Below are 15228 nucleotides of genomic sequence, written 5' to 3'. Positions count from 1 at the left end.
TGCATGGTACAAGAAGTCCTCTTTCATTCGATCTAATTAACCTGCGAAACTTGATTTGGTTTGATGTGGTATTGTGACATTTCACCAAAACTTTGCGAAATTCATGAAAATATTCAAAAGGGAACTAAAAACGAATGGGAAAAACAATTCCTTCCCCAACTCTGGGCCTTCTCTGTGTGTGGGAAATCAGGTATTGGCTGCAGCTCTCTGTTTGGCCACAGCATGGTGCTAGGCTTCACCATGTACAGTAAAGTACCGCACTGCCCAGTAAGAGTGAAGTACACCACCATCTTCCTGCTTTTCCCTCTGACATAAAGCCCGTCTTTCTCACTACTCCTTGCATGACCCTTGGGGTAACTCTCTTAGGACCGCGGTTGTACATCAAAAGCTGGTGCTAAGACCACTTTTATATTGTAGAATCCCCCTGTGGAGCTACTAGAAACTGGCTCAGGAGTCAGGGTAAAAGGAACACGTGCTCTTTATTAGACGTGTACATGTCTTTCATTAGCAGTCTTGACAAAGATGCTTCAGACAGTACAAGAGGTGCAGATCACTGGAGAGAATCCCCCTGGGTCACTCCCAGCCCCCCTACTGCACCCCACGGTCAACACTGTAAGTCACTTTGGAGAAAAGCATCAGCTAAATGAATAAATGTAAATATTGTAATGGCGCTGAGGGGAGTCATACCAGCGTCGTGTAAATAATTGATGTTTGTGTTCATCGGTTGTCATTCTATTGATGTTTAGTGCTGGAGAGGGGAATTCTGGGGAGTTCCAGGGGTAGCCCCTTAAGGTCACAACTATGACATGCTTACAATTATTTACCCATTTACACAGCTAGGTAACTTAGTGCAATTTAGGATAAGTACCTTACTTAAGGGTACTACAGCCAGAGATCAAACCTGCAACCTTTAGATCCAAAGGCAGCAGCTCTAGCCACTACACTATCAGCTGTCCCTCTTTGATCCTTCAGTAAGGACATGCTCTCTCATGGTTTCCTCTATGCACATAATTCCTTGATTTACCACTTTTCATTCAGACATGTCCCCATAGATGGATGGCCATAACCTTGGTCTAGCTTAGTTGATGCTTTTCCCTAAAGCAGCTTACAATTATTCACCCATTTATAGAGATAGATCATATTACCAGAGCAATTTAGGGTAAGTAGCTTGCTCTAGGATAATACAGCTGGAAGATCTGCTGTGATTTAAACCTACAACCACTGGGTCCAAAGGCAATAGCATTCACCACTATCCTACAAGCTCTTTCTTAAAAGCTTAGCCACCATCTTCTAACCTCCTTCTGTCTTATCTTTTGCAAATCAGTAAAGTTGTTGTGGAACCAGTCATCCCCTCAACGTGAGCTCATCAGCACATCTCTGAAACACTTGCTTACGATCGTCATATCCCTTCACTAACCAAAGCCTGTCACTTCCTCCTACACAACATCTTCAGAATGAGCTCTCTAACTGTGGTATTCAGCTTCTTGTTCGCTTCACAGTGACCTGCCGTGGTATGTGTTGGTGCAGACCTGAACCTGATCACCATCATCAAGAACAAGATATAAGGAGCACCAGCAGTACTTATTACCATGGAGTCCTGAATGGAAATCTCTGTTGCAGCATCTCCTGTCCACACATGCCTGTGCACTGCTACACTCTTCACTTTTAAATGAATTCTGCACTTGGGTTCACCTCAATTCTAACCTCTGAGTGTTTTTAAGGAATTATAGGTGCTTTGCACCATTTACATGACTATCTGATTTGGAGAATTATCTTCTCCAAAATAACTTACAACATGAAGACAGTTACACTGAGGTACTCATTTATACAGGTGAGTATTTCTGGTGGAGAAATTTAGGGTAAGTGCCTTAATCAAGGGTATTACAGCAGAATGGGGATGTGAACCTCAGTCCTTCGAGTGCAGAGCAGCAGTTCTAACCACTTCACCACCTGCTGCCCTCAACTAATAAATTAATAAATCTGTGACTAATTGAATTTGATTACAGCAAAAACAAATTAGAACTCAGATAACACTAACCAGTCAATTTTTCAGAGGATTCATTTCTTAAAGCACCACACATTCATAAACAGTCTCAGTGAGACACACACACACACACGTAGAGAGAATGTCCATAGGGATCAGCAACCATTCGGCAGTGACGGATGAAGGAAATGTGATCAGAAGCAGCTATGAGACAAGCGCTGCCCATCCTGCTGCCCTCAGTGGAGCCTAGAGCCCTGAGAGCCATGGTCCTTCTCACTGGTGCTGCTCGCCTCACCCTCACGCCGCTCTGGGTTCTTTTGCTGCTGGGTAAGAACGCCTTGTATCCTCATAGGTGTCACTCAGACACACACACCTTATGCAGCACACACTTTGCTGCGGTCACTCACTATGTTTACAGGTGCATGTGCTGTAATAAAAAGCATTTTTGTCTAGACTGAAAACTCTTCTCCATTTGGTTTTTCTTACCTTTGTCCTCCAATCTGTGCTCCTTCCTCTGTGTCCCTAACTGTCATGCTGGCTGGGGCTCGTTTTTTTCTTGAAAAGGTTCATTAAAGTTATTTATGTGTTATAGTACTTATAGTACGTTTAGTCCACTGTGTTGTCAGTTGCTTGCTGGTGCACTGCTTTAGGCAAGAGCCTTCCTAACCCTAACCCTACTGTAACCTTCCTTACAGCAGGAGTCTCTGTCTTAGCGTTTCACCCTTGCAGTGTGTGATGCTCATGGCCATGGGGATGAAGCCCTGTCTGCATATAAAGCATTACTGCATGCGTTGCGGCACACTCTGCAGGTCTCAGCCGTGTGCAGGTTCGCAGATCCAGTTCCACGGTTCCTTTGCTGTGGCTCTGCAGCACTTTGATACTTTAATCCATTTGACTTTTGTGTTTCTAATTTTGCAACTGAGATTTAGTGTCACTTTGCTGTTTGCCATATTTATAGAACTGTGGCACACACAAGGACACAACTCTGTTGGCACAAAGACATACACTAGTAATGTTAAGTTTTACGATATTTTCAAACCTCTGCTTCCTGAATAATGTATATTAAAACAAATAAAAATCCCAGCCCTTGTAAACACTGTTCAATTACTCCTCTGTGAAACCATAATGGCCTGTACCTTGAGCAGTTAACTATTTTACTGATAAATAAATATAATTTTATATAACCTTTAATATATTTGAATTTAGGTAGATAATTGTTTCTTCTCCTTTTAAAAAAAAAATGATGTGATCTTGTTGCCCTTGTATTCTCAGTATTGACTTTGGGTGTCAGGAAAATACATTTACACTTACATTTATTCATTTAGCAGATGCTTTTGTCCAAAGCGAAGTACATCTCAGCAAAAATACAATTTATGCGTTACATTGAGAGAAGGAGACATAGCTGCAGACATGAGAGTCTCAAGCAAACCTAGTTTGTTCCCTACCACTTGCTGCACCGAGGTTCATCGTTCAAGTAAAGACACAGGATAGACAAATTCCGATATCCACAACAATTTTAACTAAATATTATAAGATACACAAATGAGCAGTACAATACCAGAGTAGTGGCTGAATAAAGGTTGTATCTGGGGATGCTTCTGGAGTTACGATGCGTGAACAGTTACACCATAGATGAGCTGGAGAGATCTTGGGCGAAGTGGATCTGGAAAAGGTGGGTTTTTAGACCCTTCTTGAAAACAGACAGAGTTTCCGCGGTTCTGAGTGACAGGGAAAGGTCATTCCACCACAACGGACCCAGAACGGAGAACCTCCGAGCTTTGCCTTTCGTGCGCGGGACCACTAAGAGAGCAGAAGTAGATGAGCGAAGGGGCCTGGCTGGGGTGTACCGGTTGATCAAGTCCTGTAAATAGCCGGGAGCAGTTCTATTGATGCATTTGTACACAGTAACCAGTGTTTTGAATTTGATACGGGCAACTAAAGGAAGCCAGTGCAGAGAGATGAGTAGAGGAGATACATGGGAACGCTTTGACAAATCAAACACAATTTGTGCAGCAGCATTTTGTAGAAGCTGCAGAGGTTTGATGGCAATAGCAGGAAGGCCATACAGGAGAGAGTTGCAGTAGTCCAGATGTGAAGTCTCCATGGCCTGGACAAGTAGTTGGGCAGAGTCAGTAGTGAGGTAGGGACGGATCCTACGAATATTATGCAGGATGTATCTGCAGGACCGGGCCGTGGCTTCGATATGCCGAGAGAACGACAGACTGGCATCAATCGTTACTCCCAGACTCTTAGCAAAGGAGCTGGGCGAAATGAGTGAGTTGTCCAGTTTGATCGAGAGGTCATGACAGGAGGACAAGCCAGTTGGGAGGTAAAGAATCTCTGGTTTGGAGAGGTTGAGTTGGAGGTGGTGATCATACATCCATGAAGAGATGTCCCACAGGCAGGCAGCAATGCGTGCGGAGATGTCTGATGCACCAGGTGGAAAGGAGAGGAACAACATTAATAGGACAATAAACTTATGAGTTGGACTGATTTCAGCCAATTTCCCCCCTTCAGTGATGGTAAAGGTTACCTGATTTGACACATCGAGACAGGGGTGTCACCTAGTTTGAGATGCTGATTTAATGTGCAAATTAAAATCACAAAGGTACAAAATAAGGCTAAAGCAGTGCTTCCAGCCTTGGTGCTGAAAAGACAAAACCTGGATATCTCACTGTGCTCCTCGGGCATGTTGTCCATGTAATATCCTCATGCTTTCCGACTCCATTAGTGTCCGGCCCTGAGCCCAGAAGACAAAATCTCTCTTTCTTGCCATGTAACACATGAGTGACAAATGGGACATTACTTTTCCTCCCACCCAGGAGAACTTACCTCTGTGTGCCTCATCTGCAATGGAGCTGTCACATCTGAGCTCTCCAACTCCACTGATGTCCACACACATCTGTCAAAGATTCCAGCCATGTCCCCTACAGAGGTGGTGCCTGCCTTGGAGCAGAGCCCGGAGAAGGTGAAGGCTGAAGAGGGAGAGGATGTGACCTTCTCCTGCCTGGTAAAGGGGGTATTTCTCACAGAGACAGCGGTCCAATGGCATCATCATGGACCGCAGGGGGAACAGACTGTCCTCAAGGGGAACCACACGGAGGGGGATGGCTTCGTGGGCCGTGTCTTCCTCAGCGGCAATCTCGGAGGCGGAGACGTGTCCATGACGCTGCTCAACGTCTCCCTAGAGGACCGTGGAGTGTTCCTGTGCCTTGTTGGTGTCCACAATGGCACTGTGCTGCAGGGAAGTGGCACCAAGCTCAGCATCCTGCAGAGAAAAGGTGAGCCCTTCAACACAGGTGTGCGTGTGGAGGGGGTGGGAAGTGGAGCTGTATTTTCCACGCAAAAGAAAGTCTTGGAAACGAACTTCTGATGAAAACAGCGGTTCCGTTTCGGCCTGTCCCCAGGCTTGCTCGGGCTCCAGGAATCTGTTGGCACAATCGTGGGAGTGGCCGTGGCAGCCTTGGGTGTGGCCATCGGGTTCGTGGCGATCATTGTAACACAGTTTCGCGAGAAGCTGAATTGCCTTCAGAAATGAGGAAGTCTCCACTTCAGGTGTGTTTTTGCGTTTATCTATGTGTGTTTGTGCATGTGTGTGCCATCCCTTATGTTTAATTCTTAGGATGTATCTCCAAGGACCTGTTTTCCCAGTAGATGGTGTGCACACCTGTCCACACCTGCATGGTTCCACACACATTCTCCTTGAAGAAAGGACTGGCTCCTTTGATCCCCTGCCCATCTGTGTGCCACTGAAGATTTTGTCTTGTGTGACTTCCTGTGTGACTCACACACTGGAGCCTGTGGACCTGCCTGTGACGAGTCAGGGTCACCGTGGGCTCATCCACCGCAGGTAGAACCACCTGCAGTTTCTGCTTCTCATTATGGACATGGAGTAAATAGTTGTTTCTCCCCTTGTTTTCTGACTGCTCATTATCATCAGGCTCACTTCACTCCCAAGCATAGCAGTGGTGCAACTTCTGCAAGGGACGTGCGGTCCGCCGTTTTGGAAATAATTACATTTGTCCCTCACGCTTTCAAAATGCAGGGATTCTCCTGCTTCGTCTATAACAAGAAGGAATGATCACCCGTAGGGTGACATTGAAGTTGTATTGGTGGTAACGAAGGGGAACTACATGTGCTCACCTGGCATCTGGAGATGATCCCCTGCAGCAGCTGTGTCCTCCTGACATTTAAACTCGAAGTATCTCATCATACCATTTTTTTCTTCTTGTGGTCACCCATTTATCACAGATATATATGTCTGGGTGCTGATGGCGTTTCAAACACTGTGACACACTATTCCTGAACTTCATCAGCAGTAAAGTACACACTATTTGTTGAAGTTCCAGGTTCTAAGAGGTGAACCTGTCCATCCTCTTTTGTGACCCCCTTCAGATAAATGGCAGAAGGCCTTGTATATAAACACAAATGGTAATCTGTAGTACTACAAGACCAGACTTGGAATTATATGTATTGGGGCATCCAGAAATTCACTAAAAACAACAGGAATACAAGCATAATTAATATGCAACTAAATGTATAAATGCATTTAATTTTTAGCCTTTTGAAATTTTATGAAATTTAAACAACTGGTTTTCAAAGTATTGAATTACAGCTCGGCATTTTGACTAGCGTTTGCTGATTTCACCTCATTTCCTTAATAAAATATGTATTTAATAATAGAGACAGATGATGGCCTTTTCATTTGAAAGAGACTGCTCTGAATTAATGTTGTCAGCTTGTTGCATCTATTGTATCATGTAAAGGGTTTAAGAGCACAACCCCTTTAAAAAAAAAAAAAACTGACTAATATTTAGACACTATAAAAACACATTTTAAATAAATTGCTGGTTTATGTAAAATCTAAACAAACAAAGTCATAATCCTGAGTGGGAAATGGAAACAGCTCCACTGAAACATCTGAGCGCGTCTTTCCCGCAGAGGAGCGCCGACCGAGTCCTTCCAGCTCGACCTTCTCACCTGGAAGTGCCTTCAGCCTCAAGGTGAAGGTTTAGCGAGCGGTTCCCCTACTGATGAAAACGGCGCGTCGCCATGGAAACGGGGACCGTCCGCCGTGGAGTGGGGTGCGAGCGCGGACAGCAGCATTCCGGAGAATTTTTATTCTCCTTGAGAAACAAGGCAAACAAGAACCTTTTTATATTTAGGTTTGAATGAAAATCGGGTCAAAACAAACATTTAACAATAAAAATCTACTTCCCGTAGTTTCATAAAAAATTACGCTTTTCTTCTTTGGAGAGAAATGAATCTTCAAGTGGCGCTTTTTAAATTTTGTCAATAAAATGCTGTCATTAAATTGTTGTTGCCGTTTAAATTGTCGTGAGCTAAAAAAGCGATTGACGATTCACGAATTTATTTTATTAGCTGTAAGGCGATGACCTGGCCTGTTTCGGCTCGGAACCACGGAGCCGAGCAGGAGGAGCGCGCGCACAGTCTGCGTCACGGCGCTCCGCTGGGTTTCTTCGTTTAAACTTTGGTTCTTTCCGCGAGTGTTTCTGTTCCTGTGAGTCTATCCGTGTTGTACGGATTGAGTTCCCCAGCAAAGCCTGGTCCCGGGGAGTAAAATGACCGCGCGCTCAGCGGTCCGCCCAGCGCGTGACACGGGTTAGAGCCTAAAGTAAAGTCGCGGCTCGCAGTGGTCACTAGTCTGGGCTTCGCGGAATCACAACTCGTCCTTTGTGTGTTTTTAATTTTATTTCAGCGGTTTTGTGTGTGTGTGTGTGTTTTTTTTTTCCAGTTTTTTGCAATGGGGTTTTAGATGACTCGCTGTTTATTAGTTTTTATCTAAGCGTAAGGATGGGCGCGCTTACGGCGCGAGCCGATTATTATGAAAACTTCCACCGGCATCCTCAGGCATCGGTGCTTTCTCGTTCCTCTGAGTTCTCGTGCATCCGGTCCCCACAGTCGGGCACCGCTCGGTCTCGCGCACTCCACGCGCGTCCTCGGGGGGAGCCGCAGTCTCGCGGCGCCCGTCGCGTGGGCGCTGCTCCTCCTGCTGGACGTCGCGCGTGCCGCCTCCGGTGGGTCGGTGGGTCGGGGGGGGGGGGGGGGGGTACTGCCACGGGTCGCAGGACGCGCCCGCGGCGTCTGGCGGAGCGGCTTCCGCCGTCTCGACTCCCGAGCGCATCGACGCGCGAGACGCACTCGTCTGCTGCGGGAGGTGTGAGCTGCGCTACTGCTGCGCGAGCGGCGGCGCGCGCCTGCACCAGGGCAGCTGCGCCAACGACGAGCGCGGGACGGCGGAACCCGAGACCCAGCAGAGCGCGCGGTCGAAAGCGACAAGTGGAAAAAGAAAAGTAATAATTCAATAATTTACACGAGTAAAGGTAGGAGGAGCCCAGGGTGAGGGTAGGGACAGCAGGTGGCATAGTGGTTAGAGTCTAATAGAGATGTTGCTTTCTGCTCAAAGGAGCTTCCTTCGAACCCCCCCCACATGCTGTCATATACTGTTGAAAAAGGAAAGATACACCCACACACACAGTCTGAGACCGCACTTGTCCCGAGTGGGTTTGCGGCAAAACGGGGCCTAGCCTGGTGCCAAAGGGCAAAGGGCATGGGGGACACACACGCACACCCAGGGCGGGACACCAGTCCGTCGCAAGGCACCCCACGCGGGACGCAAACCTCGGACCCACCAGAGAGCAGGACCCGGCCAAACCTGCCGCGCCACTGTGCCGCCGCACTACCAGGCCCCCCCACCCTCTGTGAATTCTGATGTTGTCAATTAGAGTAATGGGGAACATAAGGTGGAAAAAAGTGCCTTTTCGATGAAATATTCACGGTATTCAAAAGTTACATTTGTTATTAAATTAATATAAATAACAAATCTGCATATATTCAACTGACTTTTCTCCAAAAGCCTCTTACAATGTTAAGGTTACAATTATTTACCCATTTACACAGCTGGCTAATTTTACTGGAGCAGTTCAGTGTAAGTACCTCGCTCAAGGGTCCTACAGCCAGAGGTGGGGATTGAACCTGCAATTGAACCTTTAGAGCCAAAGGCAGCAACGCTGCCTCCTATTCTACCAGCTGTCTGAAATAAGTTTGCAGAATTAGAACTTAAACATTTGTCAACAAACATTAAACATTTAATAATACTGTTCTGGGTGCAGCTCTTTAATGAATGGAAATAGACAATTCACCATAATGAAATAAAATTAACCTCCAGAAAATACATTACCTGTGTACATCAAACATTCTTGTTTACAAGGCATATGTGATTATCATTTTAGTGTACATATTAGGTAGGGTAAGTGCCTTTGAAACTGATTCAAGGAAAGGGAGGGTAAAAAGTGGTTTACCATTGCCCTGTACCACACTTGTCTTTGGAATATAAGAGTAAACCTACCTGAACACAGCATGCAAACTTCACAACAACCTAGTGGGCATCGAACCCCTGTCCAGGCATTGTGAAGGAACGCTAGTACCTGCTGCCCTATTATATCACTAATAATAAGGTTAATTAGCATTAGATTTACATTTACATGTGTATGTCTGGCAGAAGCTTTTCTCCAAAGTGACTTACAGCTCAGAGTAAACAAAAGTGCATCTCACAAGTGACGGAGGGCTTAGATAGAGACACATGATTTTTGAAGCGCAGCTTGTTTGTTCGGTACTGCTATTGTTACGTATTCCAGTAACTTCCTGTAGTTGTCACATCCACACACGCATCGCAGTCAACGGCACCTGACGCCGATCAAGCACCTGATGACAATCGGAGCGCTCGGCTTTAATAGACACTCTTCAGGGCCTTCGCGCTTACGGAATCTCGTTGAAACAAGGGTCCCTGGTCCTGCCTATGGGTCTTCGTGCCCCCTCGGTTCCGAATAAACGGTCCTGCGCTTGGTCCAGCTGTCCCCGGATCCTCTGTTTGGTGTGACAGATGTAGGGATCCATGTATTGGGGGGGGAAGGAAGATAAAAAGTAGTCAGTGGTGGACAGATGACTTACAAAGGTTTCAAGAAATCAGCGGGGAAGTGGGTCTGAAAGAGATGAGTTTTGAGACCATTCCTTAATGCTGGGAGGGATTCAGCAGCTCTGAGGTAGGGAGGGAGGTCAGTCCTCTACATCAGAGCCAAAATTGAGAACCTACAGAATTTAGACATCCGACTGACTTGAGTCAACTTTTTACACAGTGCTCTTACGGTGCTGTAAGTAGCAATCAGGTCCTCTTGGTATCGGGGAACAGATCTTTTGACTGTCTTTGAGACCGTGACCAGTGTGTTGAACTTGATACAGGCTGCTGCAGGAAGCCAGTGGAGAGTCGAGAAAGGGGGATACACGAGAACGCTTTGGCAGGTCAAATAAAACTCGTACCACAGCGGTTTGCGGTAACACCTCTAATTTACATAACTCGGTTAAACTTGGAAAGCGTACAATTAATCTGCACCTTTTGAAACGTCACTGGCTCGGTAGTAGATTAATGAGAAATGGTCCATCCGAAACTTTCGCAGCTAAATGTCGATTTAAATGCTGCAGTATGAAGACGGCGCACGAGCTGTTTGATGACGGCAGCCCAAAACAAGGTGCGTCTCATGCACAAAAAGCAAATTGTTCAGTGCTGTTGTAAATAATCCTGTTTGTTTCACTGAACACAACGCAATTTGTATTCCTGAACGTCTCCAGGCCAGATCACGTTATCTAAGGACAGCTCTATGTGGGACTTATCCAGTGGTCAGGGGGTAAGTGGACCGAACCCTGACGGACTCTCCCAAATGGTCCGAATTCGGTACGGACCCCCTGCAGACAGGTAGAGCTGTGGTTTTTGAGTTCGGAACTCCAGTTCTGGCTGTGAAAGTGTCCATCTCATGGACTTAAATCCAGACCAGAAGAAAAATGAGTGAGTAAATGTAAAATTGTCTGTTGAGGTAATGAGAATCCTTTGCTTTTTCACCCAAAATAGATGCAGGAATGATTTAGTAAAAATTTTGCTTACATCATCATCTAATGAATCATCATTTTATTTTACCTTTTAAGACTTTCAACAACATCCTGTTACGGTAGTGAGAAGCTGTGATTTTTGTAGGCGTTTCATTCATTTTTATGGTATGAAAACAAAAGATCAGCTCATCTTGTCTTCATCTTTAATCTACATTTCTTGATGAGGCATCATGGAAGAATCAAACTTCATTTAAACCTCATCTGTGACTTTGACATCACTCGAACCAGTGTCGCATAATGAGAAACGCGTCCGGACACCATAATTTCACTTAAAATATTTTCATTATTTATAGTGCACTGAGATTTTAATTTTATGCGATATTTCACGTTTTTACCAAGATTTTAATTTGATTTGCTGTAAAACGGTTATTTAAAAACTATATACATTTGAATGTACATATTTTAAATGTAATACAGTCCTATATATTTTAAATTTTTTTTATCCTGAAAAATATGAACGGTTAATATAATATTAATACTAAAAGAGTCTTTCTTTGCCTAGGGAGCTGGTATTGTAGTGGTTAGAACTGTTCCCTTTGGACCAGGAAGTTGCAGGTCTTACCTCAAGCTGTAGTATCCTTGAGCAAAGTACTTTCCCTGAATTGCTCCAGTAAAAAAAAAAAAAATTACCCAGCTGTATAACTGGGTAAATCATTGTAAGTCACTTTGGCGACAAGTCTCAGCTGAATGAATAAATGTAAGACAAAGGCACTGAAATGTCCATAGGTCTCATTTATTCATGAGACTGACACAAGCGCATTGTGTGTCCCTTCTGTGTTTAATGTGTCGCATGATGTTTTTTCTCAGTAAACACACAATCTGTAACTTTACCTGGGTCCGGCATCTGGTTGTGGGCTCCCTGTTCCTGGCCTTCGTCATGCCGGGGGGCCTGGGGGCTACATGCTGCCGCCGTCGCCTAGACCTCGAGCAAGATGTGGCTCCAGAGGGCACTGGGGACAGAGATGGGGACGGGGTGCATGTCCTGGAAACGGTCCCTATGACAGCAAGCACGTCCAGCTCTTCTGCCTGGTCCTGGGCACGGCCCCCCAACACCGCGTGTCCCGAGTTGGGTCGGGTTTCTCCCCACGCCCCCTTCCCCCAGTGCCCTGGTATGACTGTGGCGCTCAGCCATGTGGGGTACCAGCCTTCAGTGTCCCCTTGGCTCCCCTCCAGGCAGTACCTGCATCAGCGTCCATCAGAGGTACATGACCTCATCCTCCACCCTACAGACTAATAACTGACCGCTTGGAGACCATTCCTTTCTAATGCCTGGAGACCACCAGCCAGCACAGCTGCTGAACCTCAGCAGACCCCTCACTGGCCAGCAAGACAGTAAACTGACCGAGAGCTCTGCTTGTTTGTCCATTAGCAGTAACAGTGCGGGCTCATGGAGGTCTTTAGTTTTCACCAGCAGCACATGGCATTAGGGCGGTCTCATACACACAAAGAGCAATTTGGAGCCACCGCTCCATCTGAAACGTATCTTTGGAGTGTGGGAGGAAACCTGAGCACCTGGAGCAGACCCACACGAACATAGGCATAACATATGAATTTGACACAGACTGAGCTGGGTTCAAATCCACACCCACACAGCCCAGGTGCCCCAGTTTGTTACTTGCTGGTATTTGTTTAAACGGGAGAAATCTGAGTATTATTTACCTGACCACCTACCTCACTGCTCCAGCTGAGGCCAGTGGGTAATTAGTTAAGGTCGCAGGTTTTTTTGCCTTATTGGGATGAACAGTCACAGCAGTTTTCCAACAGGTCCTGTGACTGGGAACTCTGGACTTAAACCAATGAAAGAGGACTGACGGACCCTCCCACCCACCCCCGGGTTCGGTTCTGTCTCTCAAATGCAGGTGTCCTGATGGGACATCCAGCACTGTGGTTCTCGCTGTCCTCTAGAACATGTGTTGGTTCCAGTCCAGGAGTCGAAGCCCAGTTGAAGAGGATGAAAGGACATCTCTGAGAGCTTCTTGTACCAAAGACACTGTGCTTTTAACCAGACTTTATAACCATGTTCTCACCATGCTCTTGACCATCATTTTTTTTTACAGAAGCTACATTTTGTTACATTGCATTTCTTAGGCTCTTTGTTGCTGATGTACTTATGTTTACTCTGCCCTGTATGTTCATTTGGAGAAATGTGTCTGATAACATAAATATGTGTAGATGTGTATCCTTAGGAAAGAAATATTGTAATACACACGTTAACGGTAACATTTGCATTTATTTATCATTCCATCTGTCATCTGTATAAATAAACACAATAAACACCATTCTTGTTTAGAATTTTTTTACTTCTGTCAACAAGAGCACCGCTGTTACCTGTTTTAGTGCTTCTCATAATTTTTTCTAGAAAGGCTACACAAAGTCAGTGGAAGATCGGAGTCCTTTAGAGAGGAATGCAGCTCTTAACTTAATTTCCCCAGCAGCGCAGGCCAGTCCCCTTCCCACAACTGAGCAACAGCAGCAAACAGCTGGACCAGAGAAGTCGGCTAACAAACACAAACATGGGCCAGCAGCTCACTGACTTATAGCTGAGTCCCAAATAAAGTATAAATATTTTACAAAGTTACATTAAACTGGCATTAAAAGGTGACAGTTGTCTCTGGGGGTGTGGGCTGCAGATGGCACGGTAGCTAAGCCCGACAGCTTGAAATCTAGAGTCCCGGCTTCAAATCCCGCTTCCTACTCTAGTACCCTTGATCAAGGTGCTTCCCTTGAGTACATGCAGTAATAACTGCCCAGATGTATAAATGGGCAGGTATTCTGGGTGGCACAGTGAACAGCGCTGCTGTCTCACAGCACCTGGGTGGCGTGAGAAAATGTGGGTTTGATCCCTGCCCAGTCTGTGTGGAGTTTGCATGTTCTCCTTGTGTCTGGTTGCTCTGGTTTCCTCCCACAATCCAAAGACATGCTGTTCAGGTTCACCCCTAGCATAGTATGTGAGTGTGTTCCACTGATGTATGGATGAGTGACCCAGTGTAAGTAGTGTACCTAGCAGTGTAAGTCACCTTGGTGAATAAAGTGTGTGGGCTGATAACACTACATAGAGTTTGTTAGAAGGCACTTTGGAGAAAAGTGTCTGCTAATTAAATAAATGTAAATGTGTGTGCGTCTAAAGCTTGTCGTCTGTTATTGATGCACAGCTGTTTGCTCCGAGCCATATGTTGCTTTGAATCAAAGTGCCTAGTAAATGAACAAATGTAACCGACATGAACTGAGGACTGAAAAGAGGTAAACGCTGTAAAGAAACAACACATTTAATTTGTGTACAGAAAAAGAAGAAAAAAACTGCACGACACAATTTGTTCTTGCAACTAATTTTACATTTACATTTATTCATTTAGCAGATGCTCTTCTCCAAAGCGCCGTACACCTCAGAGAATACAATTTGTGCGTTACATTAGTAGAAAGAGAAACTTAGTTGCAGATGTGTGATTCTCAAGTAAACTTTGTTTCTTTCCACCATATGCACCAATGTTCAGGTGCATGCATGTGTCCACGTGCAGCAATTTTACAGGGGGACTCTGTTGTATCACCTTGCACGCGGGTTGCTTTTTTAATGAATTTAAAATATTATTTCAAAATGTGCTGTGGGTGAAATGGACCTTGGTTTTTTTTTTTTTCCTTAGTATTAATTGTTGACTGCTCTTGTCACCGCAGGTGTGCAGTGCAAACACTAGGGGGCAGTGTGTGACAACACTATTGTGACATGTGCAGTAGCACTAAGCTGCACAGTGGGTAGCGCTGGTGCCTCACAGTTCCAGAGCTTGCTTGCTCTCTCTCACACACACACGCACACACACACACACACACACACACACACTGAAACCGCTTGTCCCAAGCAGGGTCGCAGTGAGCCGGAGCCTAGCCCAGAAACACAAGGCTGGAGGGGGAGGGGACACACCCAGGAGGGGACGCCAGTCCATCGCAAGGCACCCCAAGCAGGATTCAAACCCCACACCCACCAGTGAGCAGGTACAGGCCAAACCCATCCACTTCATCACCGCGCCCCCCCCCCCCAGTTCCACAGCTGTGTTCAGAATTAATGAGGCCTTTGAGGTAGGAATCTCAGCCACTGTCCCATCTTTATTAATATGTGCAGGTCATGTAGTGATTGATGGTAGTATTAATAATTAATGACTTGTATTTTGTCTCATGAACTTCATCTCACTCGTGTTCTGAAGTTTAATTATGGAGCTGCTCAACAGATTTTCTAACCGACACCTTCCAGGCTGCTAATGTGCTCCAGAATGCAATTTCACAATGTCTCCCAT

The 15228-nt window shown here is 45.6% G+C and overlaps 1 protein-coding gene across 2 annotated transcripts; it reads left to right on the top strand.

The window, feature by feature from the left end:
- Positions 1-1872: 1872 nt before the first annotated feature.
- LOC108923779 (uncharacterized) lies at positions 1873-5893 on the top strand. Of its 2 annotated transcripts, none has more exons than XM_018734732.2 (4): positions 1873-2311; positions 4807-5265; positions 5392-5539; positions 5639-5893. In XM_018734732.2, exons 1-3 carry the CDS (start codon positions 2191-2193, stop codon positions 5520-5522), a joined length of 711 nt encoding a protein of 236 aa, XP_018590248.1. In that variant the 5' UTR covers positions 1873-2190; the 3' UTR covers positions 5523-5539; positions 5639-5893. The 2 variants fall into 2 exon arrangements, with proteins under 2 accessions (XP_018590248.1, XP_018590250.1); XM_018734734.2 differs by having other exon boundaries at positions 5621-5893.
- The last annotated feature ends 9335 nt before the right edge of the window (positions 5894-15228 follow it).

The sequence above is a fragment of the Scleropages formosus genome, chromosome 3 (genome assembly GCF_900964775.1).
Source record: "Scleropages formosus chromosome 3, fSclFor1.1, whole genome shotgun sequence".
Lineage (NCBI taxonomy): Eukaryota > Metazoa > Chordata > Actinopteri > Osteoglossiformes > Osteoglossidae > Scleropages > Scleropages formosus.
The sequence above is the reverse complement of the archived record's forward strand: the minus strand, read 5'-3'. Positions and strand labels throughout refer to the sequence as shown.

What these genes read in the sequence shown, in the direction of transcription:
- LOC108923779 (XM_018734732.2), top strand. Translation starts at nt 2,191, where the DNA reads ATGAGACAAGCGCTGCCCATCCTGCTGCCCTCAGTGGAGCCTAGAGCC. An exon ending in CTGGGTTCTTTTGCTGCTGG is followed by an intron (nt 2,312 to 4,806) that starts GTAAGAACGCCT and finishes CCTCCCACCCAG; the next exon opens with GAGAACTTACCTCTGTGTGC. An exon ending in CAGCATCCTGCAGAGAAAAG is followed by an intron (nt 5,266 to 5,391) that starts GTGAGCCCTTCA and finishes GCCTGTCCCCAG; the next exon opens with GCTTGCTCGGGCTCCAGGAA.